At 35.7% G+C, this 21,733-nt stretch overlaps 1 protein-coding gene across 5 annotated transcripts in view; it reads right to left on the reverse strand.

Moving 5' to 3' along the window:
- Positions 1–21,733, reverse strand: part of Dnah7 (dynein axonemal heavy chain 7) — a 304,117-nt gene that overhangs the window by 18,107 nt on the left and 264,277 nt on the right. For all 5 annotated transcript variants that reach the window (XM_048808207.1, XM_048808205.1, XM_048808204.1 and 2 more), the window contains 6 exons: positions 19,215–19,376; positions 16,823–17,023; positions 12,720–12,881; positions 6,618–6,803; positions 4,739–4,876; positions 979–1,209 (listed from right to left, as the gene is read on the reverse strand). In XM_048808207.1, coding sequence (XP_048664164.1) covers positions 979–1,209; positions 4,739–4,876; positions 6,618–6,803; positions 12,720–12,881; positions 16,823–17,023; positions 19,215–19,376 — 1,080 coding nt within the window. The remainder of the gene's footprint in view (positions 1–978; positions 1,210–4,738; positions 4,877–6,617; positions 6,804–12,719; positions 12,882–16,822; positions 17,024–19,214; positions 19,377–21,733) is intronic.

The following is a 21,733-nucleotide window of genomic DNA, read 5'->3' on the forward strand; positions in this document are numbered from 1 at the left end:
TTCTCCAAGCCTCTACTTCCTAGGCCAAACAAGGAGTGATCCTTGACTCCTCTCTGCTCACTCCTCCCATACCAGTTTTCAGTCACCCTAGAAGACTCCTAAGTCGATAATAATATAAGCGACCACATCTCTCTCCCTCTAATGCTACTACAAGAGGCCAGCTCAGATGGACTACTTCAACTGTGTAAGGAGCATTTGTCTGTGCAAATCCTGGTCCCCTACATGACTTTCTCCAGGGGCCAGATTAACTTTTGAAAATGTAAAATAGGTCAATTAACTTCACTGCTTAAAAACCTTTGAAGCCTTCCTTTTATCTTCTTATTTTAAAATAAAATTCAATATCCTAAGCATGCCGACAATGCCATCATGATCTGGTCCTGCCATCTCCCTCGTGCTCACTAGCCACACCAGTCTTCTTTCTGATGCTCCTGGACCATGACACGGTTGTTCTTCTCTTGACTTTTACACTCTCTCTAAAATGCTTTTCCCTCAATAGTCCCCTGGCTTCCCCTTTAAGATCATTTTGGCCTCTGTCCAAGGATCAGCTTCTCAGAAGGGTCTGATTCAGTCTGACTGACAAGCTTCTCAGCCATTATTCTCTATTTCCTTACCTTGTTTTATTTATTTTTTCCATGGAATGTATCAGTTACCAATATTATAAATGTGTTTACTTATCTTTGGTTTGTTTATCTCTTTAAAATGGAAGTTTGCAAGGTCAGAGGCTTTTTAAATTCTTTAACATTTTGTGTCTCTATTAGCGTGTATCTTATCCAGTGTGCTACTGCTATGAAGCACACTCTATACTTATCTACCTATTTAACTGTTGCTACCAGAATTCTGTTAAGTTCCTCAAAAATCATGATTTTTTTTTTATCCAAAGAACCAAGAACAGTGCACACACAGTACTTGGTTCTCATAAATAGTTGCTATTAGATTTAAACTATGTTTAACTCAATGATTTTATGAGTTTCATCTTACCTTGATTGCTTTTTGAATATTAATGCATGATTCTCTTATGGTCTTCAGCAACTTATTGAACCGCCCCATCTCTTGGACAAGTACAGTGTTCATGCTTTGAGTGTAAGTTGTTGGGTACCTCCTCATTGCAGATTCAACATCAAAGTTGTTTGGAAGTTTACCTAGTATGTCACCAGCAACCTCGTTTACTACTTCATCTGATGATTTTGCACCAGCACCTGCTGAACGAGACTATGAAGAATCCAAACTATAACTCAAAAATCCTCATACAGTTCTAAGAATACCTGCAAAGAAAAAATCCTAAGGTAAATCTTCATAAGCATGAACACTATTCTGCAATTTTATCCGTGAGCCTTCACGAGATTTATTAAAGTGATGATAACACACATGGTGAGGGATTTCTTAGAGAAAATGATTGTAAGAGAGGAAAAAGAGAGGCATGTGATGTGTTCAGAGGCAAAACAGAATCTGGAGAAAGCAAATAAGTTTTAGGTTTAGCTGCCTGGGTGAAGGAGAAGGATCCGATGCTGCAGATGGAGGGAGAAAAGCATTTAAGCTGGTGCAGTAGCCAAGTAATGGTGAGAAGGAGGGAATCTGGTCTGCTTTGAAAAAACTTGCTGCAAAATATATTTGCTAATAACTCTGGGGCCTACTGGTCACCAAAAGTAGACATATAGTTTTCTCCTTGAACCTGCAGGGCAAAGAAAATAAGCTCATCTTCTCTAAGCAGTTGGAAGAGTTATAGAGAAAAGACAGACTTTAGTGATTCACGTTGGAAGCAAGGAAAGAGAATTTCAACTCAATTTTTGTTTTTTATGTTTATAGTGACACTGTGTAAATGAATCTATATTTTCTGGAAAACCTCTTTAAATTCTCAGAATAAATGAATGTATGTATATGTGTGTGTGCCTGTGTGTGCACTGAAGGAGAATAGCATATTAGAAAATTCCTATTTTTCCAGTCCAAGGAAATTGTGTTTAGACTTCTTTTTTTTTCTTCAGATTTTTACATTTCCTTGTTTCTATACTCTAAATATTATGTTTACTTAGGTTTCTACCTACCCATCACTTACCACTATAAGATCCTATTAAGTTATACAATAAGCAATTATTAATAAGTTTAATTATGCTAGTAAAAAGAGATATTTATGTGTATTAATACTTTATTATAATCACAAGATACTTGTTTTACAACTAAATATGTAAAAAAAAACCATAAAGAACAAAAAAGATGATGAACGTTTGACCAAAACTAGTGCAATGTCTATTTCCACTTCATTGAAAGAATCAGATGCTGATTTCTATTTGCATTTTGACTTACACTTAGGTCCTATAAAAGCATTTAAAAATTTCTATTTTCTAATAGTAGCTGTGCCTCCATAAAAAAAAATCACATAACACCCAGGCCTATCACCTATAAAAAATGTAATAAAAATATTTCAGTAACAGACAGTCCCCATATATATTTATCACATACCAAAACCACATAATTGGGGTGGGTGGTAGGTTTTTGAAGGTAATATCCAATTGATAATAAGAATAAAGAGCAACTGTGTGCTATTTATCCATAATTGTTTATCTTAGCTTTTTCTTTTTTACTACCTGTCCTTAGAATTTTCACAATTACCATTGGAATATTATAAGAATTACTTTTCCTTTATTAAATAAAATAAGTGAAATTTATTTTTAAGGAGACATCACAGAGTGTAGCCTTTTTAGAGATTCTGCACCATATTAGTTTTCTAATATTCTAAGGTCAAATAATTTTCCTATTCAAAATGGAAGACGGCAGTCAAGCATAAGAAAAAGATCTCTGTAAAAAGTCACATTCTCAACTCTGATACTTCCCTCTTTCATTTTTTCTGTTTTATGTAAATACAACAATACAAAAAGTCTTATCAACATTAACTTGCTCTCCAAGCTATGATGTTCTAGTCTCTCTGCCTCTGAATTGTGATTCACTGAACTACTGCTTACCCATTAGTATAATTGTACTTCCAATCCAAGTTTGAGTATATTAAAAGAGGCTGTTGAATCACATACTGAGAAGATACCCTTGTGAATTTAAACTTATTTGTTTGGTTCTGAGTCATTTTCTGTTGGAATGAGCCTACTGTTTTATGTGTTCTATAATGTGACACACCCCATCAAGTTTAAATAAAGCCAAAAGACACTGTAAGTAAATGTCCTGTTGTCAGACTATTATGCACTACATGCCATCTAATGTTCCTAAATATTTACTTATTCCTGTTTGTTCACATACTTTTATGGCCACCCAGGCAACAATGACTTTAGTGCCATCAATGAGTAAAATGGACATAAAAAAAAAAATCTTTGTTCTTTTTGCCTGGTTAGAAAAATGTCACTATAGATTAGATTAGAAATAGGAGTTCTGTGGGCTTTTCTGTCAATAAGTACCCTCCTAATTCTAAGATTTTTCAGTATCTTTGGCTATCTGCCTTCGAGTCACACACCATTTCTAGAATCTAGAAGGGAACCGATAGGCTAGCAGTTCAGAGCACAGGTTCTAGAGTTGAACTAGTGGGAACCAGGCTATTGGGTTTGTGTCCTGCCTCAAAACTGTTCCAACTGACATTGGGAAAATTACTTAATTTTTGTGTGCCTCAGTTTTCTAGTTGTAAAATGGGAAGAATAATAGCTCCTGCCTCATAGGATTGTCATAAGTATTACATTACTCTACATAAAGCCCTTACAACAGTGCTAGCACACAGTAAGTACTACATAAATATTAACTGTTATCATGTTTACTTTGAGATTCCATAACAATTAAAAAAATAAGTTAGAACTCAGTAAGTAGGATAATTTGCTTAACTGAATATTTATCCTTAATTATTAAAATTTCATTTAATCAGTATGAGAATTCTTGTTATTTGGATTAATTTAATTTGCTTCCAAAAATTAAAAAACAGTGAGCACATTTAAAGGGAGAATAATACAAGAGAAGATCTCTTAATGGATGAGCAAGATTAGCAAATTATTTCATTCAAACATACTGACTGATGCTCACGACATGCTAAATGCTGGTGCCTTTGAAGACTATTCTCCCAGCTGTGATGCATTTATGCTCTCATCAGTAGGGCTGTATGTCTGCCAAGGATCATCTGCATATTTCTTCTAACCCTTTTATTTTGTACTTACCAAACAATTATATGCTTTAAATGTTATGCAACCTGAAAATATTACCGTGAGAGGATCTGTTTCTATAGGTAAAATGTTTATGAATATATGTATGTATGTTTGTAGTGCTAGAGATCTATCACAGAACCTTACACCTGCTAGGCAGGTGTTCTAACACTGAGCCACAACCACAGCCCTTCTGCAATATTTCATAAAGGTAAGTCACTAAAACCAGTTGCTTTGAATTAGTAGGAGACTAGAAAATAAAGCAGGCAAAATTCTAGGTAGCTTCTGTCTTCAAACTGCTGCCCAAGTAACTCTGATATTCTTTTTTCCACCTCAAAGAAGATTAAAAAAAAAAAAAAAACATACATTGTAGTTGGATAAGACTTATGTAAGAAAGAACTGAAATTCCTAGAAGCAGAATGATATTCACAGAATAGGTCTTGATTCTAAAAGAGAAGATGAAAAAAATTGCATGTGATGTACTCTATGTTTAAATCTGTATTTAAGGTATGTATGTGTTTTTTTCCTTATCCTTTAAATATCTTTGACTACTATACATGAGGCTCAGAGAGCATCCCTCACAGGCTCAGACGTCAACTCGTGCACACAACACACACCTGTGTAAGAAGAATGTTATCAAAAAGCAGTTGAGTTTCTGACTGATCTTTAGTGATATCTGCATTGGCATTCATCCCAAAGATTTCTGGTGCTGGGGTCAGTGGCAGAGTCTTTGTGTATTCGATGTAGCTTTTGTGCTGAAAAAATAAGTAACAAGAAGTTGGGCGATTAGAAATAAATTGCATTGCAGAACTTCATATATGAGAGAGAGAATTTTTGACACTCAAGTTATTGAGTTGGATGAACCTGTGAGAATGGACACTGAATGCTTTAATTTTCTTTTAGTCTGGGCCCAAGTTTAAAAAACAATATGGACATGTTTTTAGAGGAAAAGGAAATCTCCCACTCAATTGGAATGGGTTTTAAACAAGGGAAGGAGAAATCTGGTAACTTCATTTAGAAATTTCTTCCAGAGAATTTTTTGTGTCATATTTTGTTGTGACTATTCTTAACTTATCAGAATAAAAATAGTCTTTTCTAGTTTACTCTGATTATTTTGTTTAATCTTATTGTGATAAATCCACCAAAATGAGAAAAGCAAAAATTATCTGAAAGTTTATTATCTCAATTACTGCCATTAACATTATACATCTTTTTACATATATGCACACACATTTTATTCACATGGACTTGTACCAAAATTTCATATCTTCCTCGATATAAATATAATCATATGTAAACATAAACAAAGCAAGGAAGGTTTGGTCATTGATGGTTTTATGACATGGACTTTTTTACATAAACCTTACTTCATTGTGCTTTCTTCACACTTCCAATTCATCATTTGTGGTGAGCCGCTTCTGCCGTTTATGCAAATTATGGTCGCCATTACAAGATGGCGCTGGCTCCGCTGTGGTCTGTGACAAACAACTCCTTATTTGGGAGAGTTGGCGCATGACTTTTCATCACCCTATGAGAAAGCTCCACGTGGCTGCTTTGCATTGGGGCTTGAGATGCTTTATTAAGGCTGGGAGGGGCATCCGAGAGGGAGAAGAAGAACTATCAAGGGCCTGAAATAAACTACTGAAAGAAGATTCCTGAGTGTGGCGTCTTCCTTGCGGGCAAGAAGTCGCGACAATCATTGGTTATTTTATCCCCCCAACTCCTCATGTTGACTTAGTCCATCCAATCAGTGATGTAAGCTCTGGGACTGATTTTCCCCTTCATCCATATTGATATCTGCACTTAGCTAGCATTAATCCCAGTGGATGATAGGGGTTATGGCCCAAGAGTTACAGTATGTATCTCTGTTGCATGTGCCCATGTGTTTAACTTTCAAAATATGCCCTTTAACTACTGGGGATCAAATGAGAAGCAAACTTATTATCCTGGAAGTCCCTTGAAATCTATGGTGAGATAATCTGAAGGCAATGGATAGGACCAGAAGAAGAGCAGAAGGAAACCTTAGCCTAGTGCTATAGGTGGTTCTGTCACTCTCTGATGCCTCCACCTGGGTGACCTTGGACAAGTCATTCAACCTTAATGAATCTGCTTTCTCATTTATAAAAGGGTATTTATAGTACCAATGTTAATTTGATGCTCTAGTGAGATCATTATATTTATAAGTATTTGTGATATAAATGTTAGTTATTATTAATAATATTCTGCAACCCCTCTTGTGTATATTCATTTTAACTGGAGACAAGGTCTTTTTACCGGAAGAATTGAATTCATGAGAGTAAGCTCTCCTTGGGTAAGGAATGTTTCTGAGACTCTTCACATTACAGCACACTACTAACTCCATCTGTGCACAGGGTGTGCTCTGTCCCTGTGTGACTAAAAAAACAAGGGGAAAATCATCACCTAAAAAAAAAAAATTCACTGCTACCATAGGAATTTCAAGTTCTATTGCTTTTAGATTTCTTGATCTATACTTACATCGCCAGAAGGGGGGACAAAATAGATGCCACTTGAGTCAAACTTATATTCTGTATTTTCAACTAATTCTGTACAGAAAAATTTATTCAGAATGGTGCGCAGTGTGCGGCGGTCCCAGTCGTCAGTCACCCTGCCTCCGTAGTTGCATTCGCCAGTCATGTACCGGAGGGCGTCATAAGGTAGATCCTAAAATTGAGAGCTTAAGTCGTGAACCAGGTAAGAGGTATCAGTATAGTATTGTATGAAATTGTTCCTTGTTGAAGCCTATTATTAAGTTCTTGCAAATTTCCCTTTATATACTTCCCTACTAATTGTTGCAGTTTCCCCCAGATCTTTCTCTTCTTTTGTATTATTTCATTTCCATTCAATCAATGCTGAGACTAGTACTCACTCACCTAATCTCTTATGAACTCATTTACTGTTCAAACAACATTTTTTGAGTACCTACTATGTGCCAGTCACAAATGAGTTAGACCACATGCCATCCTTAAAAACCTTGCCTTATTGAGCGACATGCAAAACAAAGCCGATATCATTCACAGATAATCAGTATTGATTTTCTTCAACACCTTTATACATCCATATATATATATTTGACAGTTGGAAACACACTCTATGTTCAATTTTACATTTTTTTCAATCAAATCTCATGAGATTTCCTGTAGTATTTCATAAAAAATTCTTTAAAAATACTTTGAAATGACCATTTCTATTCCAAGGAAAGTTGCTTATAAAAAACAATTTGCAATATTACAAAACTGCTTTTCTGAAAGGTCTAGCAATTGTAGCAGCCAGTTTGAAAGTTTCTGCTAATTAAGTATTTTAAGTTGTATTTTTAAAAATACTAGTGAGGCTATTAATTGTTTCATGTGTTTAATAGTGTTTGTTCTTCTGTGCACTGCCTCTTCTGTTTTTTCAACTAAAGTTTTAACAGTTTTTGTTTGTATAAACAATTACAAACTGATATCAAATTTGTGGTAAATGATTTTATACTTTTATTTTTTTCCTCTTTCTTTTATCCTCTAGGATACAATTTCTAAAATGTTTTTCAAATACAATGGTATTGATTTTTCACACCCATCAGCAGTATAGAGAATTCTATTTCTCACTGCTCCCAACAGAGTTTTATCATTAGGGGAAACATTGATAATTAAAGCATAAAATTATTTTTAATTACTAATTTTAGTTTTGACTAAAATGTTATTTAACAATGTTTATTCACCAGCTATATTTTTTATTTTAGAAACTACTCCATTCTTTTACATATCTTTCTCATCTGAATGTTATTTTTTCCTGTTATTAAAAGTTCCTTATAAATACTGAGTCAGTCTGCCGGATAAATTTAAATGTTTTCTCCCATTTTTTTTGTCTTTTATTTATTTTTATTTGTATTTACCTTTTATTTGGTGTTTAGTTGTTTATGGTATTTAACTAGAGTGATATTTAAAATATTTTAACTAATATATATACTACTTTTGTCTTGAGATTTTTTTCATCACCTTTATGCTTTATATACCCTTCTTATAGTTAGTTATCTGTTAAAATTTAAAGTTTATAGATCCTACATTCCAGGGATCCCACTCTGAGGACTGACTCTTCAATAGGAAGAACAGCACTAGAGAAGAGCAGGTAGTAGTGATCTGAGAGGAGAAACTTACTGAATTAGGGTTGGAAATTGTGGGAGTAATGTTATCTCATAGATTGGAACCGCAGGCAGTGAATGTAGGAGAATGTGTCAGTGAGCAACAACTTGTGGACAAACAGAATCGAGCACAACTCCAGAGTATTTGATTCTACAACTGCAAATGTGAGAGGAGTCTGACCAGATGCATACCCTGTGTGGACTTGCCTTGCTCCATCTCATAAAAATAAGAAACCTCATATGCAAATTAAATAAATAATAATTGAGGTAGAGTAACACATTGAGTAGCTAGCTCCCGAGAGGACTTTGTGATGCAGATGCAGCTGAGATCAGGAGGGGGAGAATTGGATTTAAGTATAAAAGGGTGAAACTTGGACAATTGAGAGTTTATAAGGAAAATGATACCTGTTGTTTCAGCAGCTTGGTTATAAAAAGTACCAATCAAATTGGAGAGTGTTTTTCTCCCAGAGGCAAAGTAAATAGATGGAGTCCCCAAGTAGTAGCTTGCTGCTTGAATTGCTTTCTTGTTCTGTGGTAAAAATGTTGAGCCCATGGGCAGGAGAGAATGTAGATGCAAACAGAGCTCCAAGTCAACAACTAGAGTTCAAGGTTATGTATGAGGTAGTTCACTTAAACATTGTTTATAAGCAACAAACAACACAAAAGAAAATTAAAATATCATTTTTGAGGAAGATTATATATATGTTGTGTTAATATATATGTGTATTTGCATACTTATATATGCATAGGATAATGTTTGGATACATATATCCTAAGATGTGAAGCTGATTGCCTTGGAGATGAAATTAGGATGAGAGTTGAGGAGTAAAGGATGAACTTTTCATGCACACATACTTGCAAATACACATGCCCTTACCAAAACAAGAAAAACAAAGCAAACGCCTACCTGCCAAGAAGAAAATATATATCCACTTGTATTTTCTTCTTTTATATTTTAATTTTTCCTATTTAGTTTCTTAATCAAATAGGAATTACATAGAATGAAAATTCTAACTTAGCAAATAACCAATTATTCTAACATATTTATTGAATACTTTTTTCATTTCCTATTCAATGTAAATGGTATTATTATTCCAAATTTCTATATATAGCAGTTTTCCATTTTTCTATGAGAGCATTAAGATATTTTCACTAAGAGTCACTTATTAAATAGACACTCATAGAGGCAAGTACTACACACATTGTTTTAGGCACTGAGAATTCATGAATAAACAAATCAAAGCACATAGCTTAGTGGCTCATGATTTGGCAGAATATACTCTGCTTCCTAGCAAAAGTTTGCAATTCCCAATAACCCAGATGTATCATGAACTCTGTTAAGGCTGCCAGAGCCTGGACACATATATTTCTGGGCAATAAACTACGTATCTTAGACACAGGATCACAGAGATGATCAGTAAGTAGACCATGGAAGATAAAAAGATCTGGAATCACCTCATACTCTTACAGGTACTCACACTCTTGATAATCAAGAGTCTCAACAAAGGATGATCAAAGTGGTTGTCAGTCTTAGTGGCATGCAAAAATCTGCCAACCGGAGGTAAACTTTGCTTCTTTGTCTGAATTGATTATTCAAGAAAGAGTGGCAGAAGTAGACCAGGATTGAGCACAGGAAAGGGCAAATCAAAATAGGAGAAATATGTATACCAAAGTGCAGAGATATGAAAGAACACATTACACAGGGAGAAGAGAAAGCAAAGTAATGTAGTGCATGGATTAGAGGAGGGGTGGCAGGGAGTGTGAGCAGCAAGATGTGGTTTGGACAAGATAAGAAATAACTGAGGGTTGATCAAGGTGGAGATTGGAGCATAGAGAAAGGCAACACTTAGTAACTACTCATGGAAATGGGTTCCCATATGATAACCATTCCTTGTTCTGCTTCTTTTACCTGGATTTTTTTACTTATCTACCTGCTACACATCTGTGAATTCCTGACACTATCCCTTGTCTGGATTAATGAATAAGGTATCGCTACTACGCACATCAGAAAACTAATATGAATCAAGATTTCTCCCTCTACCTTCACCATTTAATATCTAAGTCATTTCAGTCCTTTCCCTTATGTATCCAACTGCATCTCTACCATGTTCCCTATCCTAGCCTAAATGCTTTGTAGTTTAAACTCATAACATCTCCTGTCCGGGTTATCATGATGGTCTCCTGTATTATTTCCCCATGCTCTCATCAGGTGACTTAAAACAAGAGAATTTTACTGTCTAATAGGTCTGGAGGACAGAAGTTCAAGATCAAGGATCATACTCTCTACAGTGCCTTCTGGCTTTTGATAGCTCCAGGTTCTTTTTACTTTGTGGTAGTCAAACTATAAACTGCTTTCATCTTCACAATGCTGTCCTTCCTCTGTGTGTGTGTGTGTGTATGTGTGTCCAAATTTTCCTCTTCTTATGATAACACCAGTCATACTAAATACCATTTATGTATGATGTTAGCTGTAAGTTTTTTGTAGATGTTCTCTTAAGGAAATTCCCTTCTATTTCTAGATTACTGAGAGTATATTTTATTATGAATAACTATTGGGTTTTGTTAAATGCTTTTTCAGCATCTAATGATATGGTCATGTGATTTTTCCTCTCGAATCTATTGATATGATGGTTACATTAATTATTTTTTAATGTTGAACCAGCCTTGCATATCTGCATACAAATGAGTCTTCACTGCTGACTATATTTTAAATGAGAATATATTCTCCAGATATTCAGAACAAATTGCTAATTAGAAGAACTCTTCATTTTTTTGTTTTTGTATTATAATCATTTTAGTTCAAATATTTCCTCAGATACTGTATAACTGCATTTTTTCCTCTATTATCATCTTTTTTGGCCAATATTACTACAAGAAAGAAATTTATCAAATTAATGTTTCATTTGAACATTTTGCCCAATTTAGATGCTATAAAATTGAAGGCTTTCTCAATTTATTGCATTTAACACAGAATAAGAATTTGTCCAATAAAACACAAAAACTCAGATAAAAGATTTTTCACATTTAGTTATGCCATTTGAGCTCTTAATATTTATTTTCTGAGTTCCTTCTTTGTTTTTGTAGAAATAGAGAAAATATCATGCTAAGTGAAGTATGCCAATCGCCAAAAAACAAAGACCAAATGTTTTCTCTGATATGTGGATGTTGATCCTTAATGGGGGTGGGGTGGAGAAGCATGGGAGAAATATAGGAACTTTAGATAGGGCAAAGGGGAGGAAGGGGAAGGGAGTGGGCAGGGGAGTAGAAAAAATGGTGGAATGAGATGGACATCATCACCCTAAGCACATGTATGAAGACACAAATGGTGTGACTCTAATTTGTGTACAACAAATACAGACATGAAAAACTGTGCTCTATATGTGTACTATGAATTGAAGTGCATTCTACTGTCATGTATAACAAATTAGAATAAATAATTTTAATAAAGAATTTGATTTAAAAAGTTTGCAAACTGGAAAGTTCCAAAAACTTAAATTTCTTGATACTCCATTGATTAAATGAATGAAAAGAGTTTCAACTAAATTTGAACAACACTCTAAGGTATAGAAGACCAACTTAAAAAAAAAGCTTCATATCCTTACAGGCACTTCTAGTTGACTTACCAAATAGTTCTTCAAAGACATAAACCTAGAAATCCAAATGTAAACAGGTTTACCACCATGTTGTGGGAGAAGAGGAAGGAGGGAAAAGGAGAGGAAGAGAGAGAGACAGTGTACCAGCATTGTAGAGAATGTGCCAGGTGTGGTGGCACACACCTGTAATCCCAGTGGCTTGGGAGGCTGAGGCAGACCCCAAGTTCAAAGCCAGCCTCGGTAATGGCAAGGTGCTAAGCAACTCAGTGAGACCCTGTCTCTAAATAAAACACAAAATAGGGCTGGGCATGTGACTCAGTGGTTGAGTGTCCCCTGAATTCAATCTCTGGTACTGCACCCCCCAAGATGTTGATGTGATATTAGGCTTTTTTTCCAGAATCTATACTTCAGGTTAATACCAATGGCTAAAATAGTTTCTTTTTTTGACAAATGGTTCAGACTCTGGAATAAAGATATATTGACATGTCTCTAAAAATAAAGCCATGCTCTAGAAAAGAAGAAAATTGGGGTCTCTCTCTCTCTCTCCCTCTTTCCACCCACCTCCCCATTTTGGAGGCTGGTAGATTTATGGTCTTCTCAAGTCCTTTTCAAAATAAATACAATTGGTTTCTAGATCTCCATAGATGTTTATGTGTCAAAATAAATAATAAAAAAATAGGTTCCTAGAGACAAAGTAACATCCTAACTACCTACTAGAATAGTCATAATATCCAATTATAATAAAGTACTATTTATTAAGCTATTGGGAACTACCCTGCTATTTATTTTATAGGAGTAGAATTAATCAAAGTTCCCTGCTTATTGTACAGATACAATGTGATAAATAATGTGTGGTTTTTATGATACCTCATACTGGTTCAGGAACATGTGGAGCTGCTGTACACTGATTCTGAGATCAGTCTCATTGAACTCATAAGGAATATTCCACCCTAGGGGTCCAAATTTCCGTCTCTCTTGTACCAAAGCATGAAAGAAACAGAGGCCATAAAGCATTTTCTTGAATTCTTCCTGTAATGAGAAGAAATTGTGCCACATCATTATTTTCCCCCCAACATTGCATTTTACTTACCATATTTTAAAATGAAAGTAATTAAATTCCTTTGCTTACAAATAGCATAGAAATATATGCATCCCAAAGCATAACTAAAACAGAATTGTGTTTCTACTGACTCCTCAGGCAAAAGAAATGCTTATTTTTATTGTATTTAGCATACATAGCTAAATGCACTCGATTTTCAGGAAGCATAGTAAACTCATCTAATTTAATGTTACCTTAAAGGATTTTGGAGGTGCCAACTCAAGTATCACAAGGCAAGAAATGTATGATCCCAGGCTATCATGGAAAATTTCAAAGAAGATTTGAAATTCGAACCAATTAAATAGCTTGAATACCCACAAATAAAATACCAAATGGTCAAAATACAGCTTGAGATTTCCTCAGATATGCTAACTGCTGTTTTGGAAATTCACTTCTCCCACCAAGGGAGAAGGGTGTGTGAGATCTGCCTTCTACATTGAAATGCTGAGAAGGAAGGAGAGTTAATACTTATTCCCTGCAGCTTGGACAGGTGGATAAGTGCAAAACTAATGATTGAAAAAGGAGAGCAAGCTGTGGCTGCAGAGTAGAGGACTAAGAAAGAGAAATCACCAAACCCCTCTGATGGTGGACTAAGCTGGTGGGAATCTCAAGGATCAGATCAGTAGCTTGGGCTAGGCATGGAAGTCAGTGTCATTTTGAAGGTTCTGTGGTCAAAAGGACTTCTACAAGGGGGTAGAAGTCTATATTCCAATAGTAAGAGTTTGTCTGAGGGGAATGTTGTAGAACCAGAAGCTGAAGGGTCCAGGAGCTGCCATCTGAAAGCAAGGCACTGCCAAGGTGGGTGGGTCATAGTCAGGAGTAGCCAGTAGTGGAGACTACTGAAAACTCACAGAAGAACCATAAGAGAGCCAAAGAGTTATCTTTAAACCCCTGTCTGGTTCAGAGAGCTCCAAATACTACTGCCCAGAACAGGAATTTCTGCTCGTTCCCATCTCATCCCCCAAACACACTCCAAACTGAGTGGTCAGTATCAATAGCTATCAAATATAAGAGGGGTTATAAAAAGATGCCAGCTCTATCCTCTTCCTGTGATGGCATGACACTCACGGACTATAAGTTCCAGGTAAGATGCTAGGAATGAAATGTGAAGTAATAACTAATATATTGCATTATACTTTTTGGTTTCTGAATCAAGACTGGCTTTGCAATTTAAAATGATTATAGAACATTTTATTAATTAACAAGAACAAGAAAAGTCACAGGGATGCCTGGAGTTTTATCCAAGAGCAAAGGAAAAGTTTTTTCACAAAATAAATTTCAAAACAAAAGAAAAAATAGCATATATTTAACCAAAGAAATTGAAGTTAAACATGTTGGGCCAATTCTAAAACTATTTTAGATATATAACAGAATTATCAGATCTGAAAATGTGTCATTGTTGTTGGAACCCAGATAGAAGAAGGTACATAGAAATATGGAATGAAGAGAAGCAAGAAAGAACCATGGAAAAATGCACTCAAATTGGAAGTATTGGTATGGAGTCATCATTTCTACAATATGGATATGGATATATATATATATACACACACACACACACACACACACACAAACACACATATATATGCACATGTCCTTTTTGTAGGTATATGTGTGTATATATTTGTGTGTGTTTGTACATGAATTTATTTCCATGTTCTTTCCAATGACAAGGTCAAGAAACAAAGACAATGAAGTAGCAATGAGCTTATCTAATACCAGATTGTGGTCTCTAATAGCATTTGTTCTTAAAAGAAAACAGAACTTTTCAGAAAATTGGCAGGTTCTATGACTAGGGTAGGATGGATACAGATGATTCTGGAACATCCTATACCAGAGAAGTAAAAGGCTATGATGATACAATAATATTTATTTTTAACAAGTAAAAAGAAACTAGAGTATCCACTGCCCAAATATGGAACAAAATTGAACTCCAAAAGACTTCAGTAATGAGTCATTATAAATCATTGGGAATGAATTCCTCAGAAATTTCCAAGTCTGTACCAATAATAAATAAATGGGAGAGAGAGATGTTGCTTATGACTGTGTCAAGTGTCAAATGTGCAGAGTGTTGCAGTTGGAAAATAATTACTTTGCAGTCATCACAGGAATAACTCAATCAGGGAAGAACCATCAATGGATACTAAATCTGAGTGGGAGGATGGATTTTGATGAAGAACAGAATATTTACATGATCCTAAAGATTCTCCTCACAGACTTATTATTAATTGCAAGGGGGAAAGCAGGTATTATACAGTGGAGAAATCAGCCAATACCTTGTCCAGGTGATCAAAATTAGTATCTCCAACAAGGGACAAATGGGCATCACCCATATGTATATGCTTGTGTGTACATATATGCATACATAGACATATACATGTTGGCCTTCCATATCTTCTGCTGGCTCTGTGTTCATAGATTTACTCAATCTCACATTGAAAATTAAAAATTAAAAAAATATATTGAATACAGATTTTTTCCTTGTCATTATTCCCTAAACAAGACAGTTCAACAACTATTGACATAGCATTTACATTGTATTACACATTGTAAGTAATTAGAGATGATTTAAAGTATACAGGAGGATGTATGTAGTTTGTAAATACTGTGGCATTTCATATAAGGGACTTAATCATCTGAAGATTTTGATATTCAAGGAGGGTCATGGAACAAATTCCCCATGGTTAATGAGGGACAACTGACATATAGATAAAGAAGACACAAATGAAGCAAACAGGATAATATACTAATAAAAAGTAAACAAGGATAAAGGATATTGAGGTGTTCCTTATACTATTTCTATGCTTTCAACTTTTCCATAAGTTTAAATTATTTCCAAAAAAAAAAAAAAGTTAAAAAAGAAAAACTGAAGTGTTGCTTTGACATTTAATGAGGTTTGGATTGGGACTGCATTTTGTAAGTGTCTGGACCTCTAAAATCTGTGACTACTGCTGGTGAGGCCTTTTGATCTAGAAGAAAGGGAGGGCTGAATTACATTTTGTAAAGACTCTCCATTCGGCCTATCAGATGCAGAAATGCCCTTGCAACCTGTCTGGAGGTAACCTGCTTTCTATGGGCCTAATCAATGCAAAAAACTAGTCAGCACAGGTCTTAGAAGCTCAGGATAGGCTTTGACTTAGTTTTAAACATAGGTACTTATTTTTAGTGCCTGGGCTTTTGTTTAATGAAAGCACTTCTTTATTTCTAATGTTTTCTTTTGATGTACACTTAAACCATATTCAGACATCAAGAGTGTGAGCTTTTTAATGGCAAAACTTACTAAGGTTCATAACCCCTCTTAAAAAGAAACTCTTCCATTTTTAATTATGGTAAAAACACTGTGAAACAATTTTAGGTCACAGATATTCATGCAGAATTCTAATCATGAAAGCAGTGGGTGTTTTCCCTGCTCGCCTGGTGATGCTGAAAAAGACCCTTATGAGTCCCATCAATCAAGGAGGAAAATCATTTTGGCTCTCATTATAGTTATATGGAGGAAATATTTTTATGTTTTAATTTAGAGATACGGCTCCAAATAGCAAAGGGCTCAGTTAATATCCTGAAACAAGATTCTCCAACCTAGCAGATTTGTACTGGGAATGGCTTACAGCTGACTTTCTAAATAGAAAGCTACATTATTAATGACACCCCATAAGATCTCAACTGAGCAGGAATGAGGCTGGTGGTAAAATTAAAATAAAATATTAATAAAATTGACTTCAGCACAGTCAATAATCAGTAATCAAAACCAACTGCACTGCAGTGCAGGAGGCCTATTTAATTTGTAGTTTTACTCAGTGCACACATCCCTGATCACCAGGGGCCACTTGAATTGCTTTACAGGCCGAGGTAACAAGACTTAGCCATTACTAACAGGCTTTTTGCAGCTGCCAAAGAACTCAGGGTCAGAGATCGGGTCCATGAGGTATGATCGAATGATATTAGCTCGTAAACCTTTTGGTGCTTCATTGGTCATTTTCACTCCATTCTGCAGCACTGACACAGGGAAAGTCGGAGATGGGTAACTTGTCAACCAAATTCGGAAATCAGGATGTGTTGATTCTGGGCTTAACTCCTGTAAGAAAATAAATCCGATATAAATGAGTAAAAAAAATCCAAAGAAGAATCTCAAGATTATCTGTGCAAGGGATGGGCTGGGAGGAGGAGGAAGCACTTCTATAAAATAAGAAATGTAACAATCACAGTTTTTAGCAAAAGCCTTAAAATCTATTGCTGCCTCTAAACCAATATACTTCATTGAGAAAGCCCAGAGTGTTGTGATCACCTTGAGAAAGTTAACTCAGAGAACTAAAAAGCTTATAACGTTGATATATACTTCAGAGTTGGTAAAAATAGAGACGAGGACATTCCCAAGTTCTCATATCTGAACTGATGTTGATGAAACATTTACAGAAACAATTCTCTGTCCAGAGCTAGATTAAGACTCATCCCTTTTTGCTGTAGCCAGATTGAAAGAGTAAGTAATACACTGAGATAAGTCAATATTTAGCTAAGCAAAGATTTTTAAAAAAAAAGTATTTTAAAGAGTAAGAAGAACTAAAGCATCAAAACTTACCACTATTAGTTATATTTAGTTAAGGGGCCAAGGACTGAACACTAGAGGGTAATAGAAGTCTCAGAACTGTTCTATAGGGCCTGGGAAAAAATTATCAAGGATCTTTTTCATTCTTTTTGTCCAATCTCACTCCAATTGTCCATGTCAGTGGTGTCTGCATCTCTTGAAAATTCAAATCTTTACCAGTAACAAAGTTTTTGAGCACTCACAGTGAAGGAGAGGGGTGGTTTAGGAATGATATATAAATGTCTATGTTCTTTAATAACAAGAATTGTGGGCAAAAGCACCATTTTGTTTTGTTTTTCCCTACAGGCTACCCTAGGTATAATGATTTAAGCAATATGATTAATGAGACATTAAGCCAAATTCACCATCCCTTGGGCACATTTTCCATTTTACATGACTATGTTATAGGTATTTATGTTATAATTCTACAGGTCATGAGCTTGGCACATGAGAAATCACAGGAGAAAAGGCACAAATATAAGACCTCCACTATAAGGCCTCAAGTATGAGGACATATTGGCAAGGCAAACACATAATATAAAGAAGAGTTTTTCAGGTAGATATAATATCTATCACAATGATCTTTTTTTTTGAGAAAGAATGCCGTTCAACAAAAGTGAAAGAAGTTCATATGACAGAAGCATATAAGTCAAGATGAGAAGTAGGTAGACACCAAACTTGCAAAAGTCAGATCATGAATGGTCTTCTAAGTCATTCTGAGGTTTGGAAGCCACTTAAAGGTTTCAAGCAGGGAAGCAATATTCAATCACTAATCCAATACAAATTTATTTATTGTCTCCTATGGACCAGGCACTATACAAGGTGCAGAGACAAAAGAGAGAACAAAACAAAGTCAATTTCTTCACAGAAATTCACTGTCGTTAAGATTCAGGCAAAACAGAGTGTGATAGGTAGCATAAAGAAAAAAACAAAACCATCTATCTCTTGAAGATTTTGTTGGATAGCTGGACAGTGCAAGTCCTATCATTAATTTGGGTGGTTGGTGGCCTGAGGGATTCCCTCATCAAAGGGAGGTATAGGGGTAACAGAGTCATGGGTATTTCCTGTGGAAACATTTTCTCTGTGTTTATTGAAATCAGGTGCCAGGATTTCTGTTTACTCTGTTGAGCTACATGGAATTTTCATCCTGGAATTTCTGCCCACCCAAAATAGGGAAGTACTAAAACTCCCTTCAAGGAAAGTGGGAATAGTACCCTTTTGGTTTCATATTGATCCTCCATGACAGGGAAGCTGGCCAAGAGGATGAGAAGTGAGTTAAAGGAAAGTTGTATTCTAAAGCCTTCTGGTGTAGAGTGGACACATGAATTTTACCTTGAATAGTCTCCTTCGTTGCTTTTGTTCTATTGTGGTAAAAATTAAATTGGGTTATATTCCCCACTACGGATGGTTTAGTCTCATCTTTTAGCCTGTTCCTCTGGATATTTTCATATTACTGGATAAACTCTTGTTCCCGTAAGGGGAACTTGCCAAGGCCTGACTGTGTGCCGTCCTCTGTTCCTTCAGAGAGAATCCTCACTGTGAGCCCATCTCTCCTGGAATCCGGCCATGCCACCTACCTGCCACCCTCCAAACTAAAGGACAGGAAGGAGTTACTTGAATGGTATGTGTTTCACTAATTAGATTAAAAGAATATAACCAAATAAATATAAACCTGCATTTTTACCTCACAGACTTTCTCAAGGGTTGGCATCCAAGAGGTGGCAAGGTGACAGTTCTGAAGAACAACCCACGTTCCTTCCTTGACAGCTTTTTCTAACATCTTCATAGCAATGGGCCCTTGGCCTTGACCAAGAGATAAAGAGCTAAGTTTTGAACCTCCATACCCCTATATAAAAGAGTATTAAAGATGTTATTTAACATCACAGTTTTAGAAGACTCAATATTGTTATTAACATTAACTCTGTTATAGTTTAATTATGTAGCATCTCTCACAGGTTCAAATGTATACAGCCCTAAAACACTCAAGTAAGCACTTACATAAAATAGAAGTCAATTCACATAGGAAACAATCATGGTAGTAAGCAGAAAATTCTTTGGGGTCTTTGGTTGTTGATATAAAAGATAGGAAAAATTAAGACTTTTAATATAAGGAGGAGATGAAAGGAATCATCTCTCTTGAAATAACTCCTAAAATTCAAAGCTGAGAAGAAAACTATGAATAGATCGATGAATGTGTCCTATTTCCTTCAGATCTTTTTTGTGTCTACTGAAAAAAAAAATACGAAGAAAGTAAAAAAATTAACCACTAATTTCCACACAAAATTTTCTTTAAAAAATTCTGTGGAAGTATTTTCTGGTATTAGGTTCTCCTCTATTCTGATTCATCTGTGGCTTCTGGATTTCCATCATTCCACTATAGTTACTAGCAGACTGTCTCTCAGGAAGAGGCCTTGGATGATGATAGCAGGATCTTGGGCCCTTTCTAAATGCCCAAGACTTACTGTCACTCCATAATACTGCTCCTGGAAGAAGTGGAGATAGCAAGTGAAGACAATGCATGGAGCAGGACCTATACCAGGGCCAGAAGATAATCGTGTGGTCTAATGTGAAAGTGATACAAACAAGAACTAAAAGAGCTCAAGGGTCACCTGCGTCATGTTGATCTGGAGATGTGAGTCCCTCATGAGACTGATACTTTATACCACCTCCACTGTTTCCACTCTAGTCTTACCACAGTTTTTGCTCTTCTTGGAATTTCAACTATTTTGTACACTCAAATCAATTCTGTACACTCAAATGAGGATGGCTTTATATGTTACAGATTAAATCATATAATAAATTATAGATTAGATCATGTCACTTTGTAACTTAAAACCCTACCACATCTTCCCATATTATTCAAAATTCTTACTGTAGCATAAAAAGACTATGAATGTTCTGTTCCTTCACAGATGTCATAACTCATCTCCTCCAATCATGACAGCCATGTCCTAACACTTCTTAAACAAAGTTCAGTTAGACAGTGAATAGTTTAAGATATAAGTATTACATTATGCAAAATAAAATGAATTATGAAAGAATAAATTGACCTAGTAGAAAGCATTTAATCTATAAGCCATCTATAAGTGGGGTCTTTGAAAAGCTACTCAACCTCTCTATATTTCATTAATCTTCTCTGTGAAATGGAGTTCCACCACTTACCACATAGGATTCTTTAAAAATTAAAAGGAAAAAAAAAACCACGTTTAATGAGTTAACAGTAGATATTACACACTCAAAGTAGCACCATTATTTTATATATCTCAGCAGTATTACCACAAAAAGTTATTCTGATTATACCAAAATAGGAAAAAAAAAAAAAAAAACAACAACTCAGAAATACCCAACTTCTTGTTCATTGTTACTTTGTAGTTCTAGACTGTATGACAAAAGAACTTTTAGTGAACTTATTTGAATTATTTTTAAAGTCTAAAAAAGTAGGTAATAGGACTAATTTGGTAAAGTGACTATAATGAATAATTGTTCTGAAAAGTCAGCAAAGGTCTTCTTTAGAGACTGGAGAAAGGCAGGCTCAATGAAGGTTCACCCTGGGGACACTGTCCAGATTTGAACTTAGTAAGTCAACTCAAGCTCATGAACTGTGCAAATGATGTCACAGAGTTCCCAGCTCACCCCAAAGAAAGGCAAATGCCTCTCAAATCTAAATATTGGCTTTATAATTTTGGTAAGGAGCTATTTTTAGTCCAATGTTGTCATTTAAGCATCATTGTCTTGGGATCCTGTCAACCTCCAGAACCCCAAAGTCTTTTAAGGGCTGAGTGACAATTCTTGCCTTTTCCTCATATCAGAGGATTTCAATTGTAAGAAAATATTGCTTTAAAAATAGTAACATCAGAGGGGTTTTGGAAGATGGCGGCGAGGGGAGTGCATTACCCCCGTGTGCTGCTTCACTGTGTGGGAGTATGACAAGTCAGGACGGCTAAAGGATATCTTGTTAGGAATTTCCAGCAATAGTGGGGTGCTCCGGAACCTGGAGGAAGGATTTCCATCGCACGAGGATCGGCTACGGGGACTCAAACGCGAGAGGTTTGTCGCACGGAGGGTAACTGCTTATTCAGCAAATCGCCCCGCGGCGAAAGTCTGCAGTGTGCGCTGGGATAGAGACGCAGGGTTACAGCGCTGCAGTTTCTGCCAGCCGCGCAAGCACCGTACTCAGGGCTGAATTCTGGGTTCCAGACGGGG

The sequence above is a fragment of the Marmota marmota genome, unplaced genomic scaffold (assembly GCF_001458135.2).
Source record: "Marmota marmota marmota unplaced genomic scaffold, marMar, whole genome shotgun sequence".
Classification (NCBI taxonomy): Eukaryota; Metazoa; Chordata; class Mammalia; order Rodentia; family Sciuridae; genus Marmota; species Marmota marmota.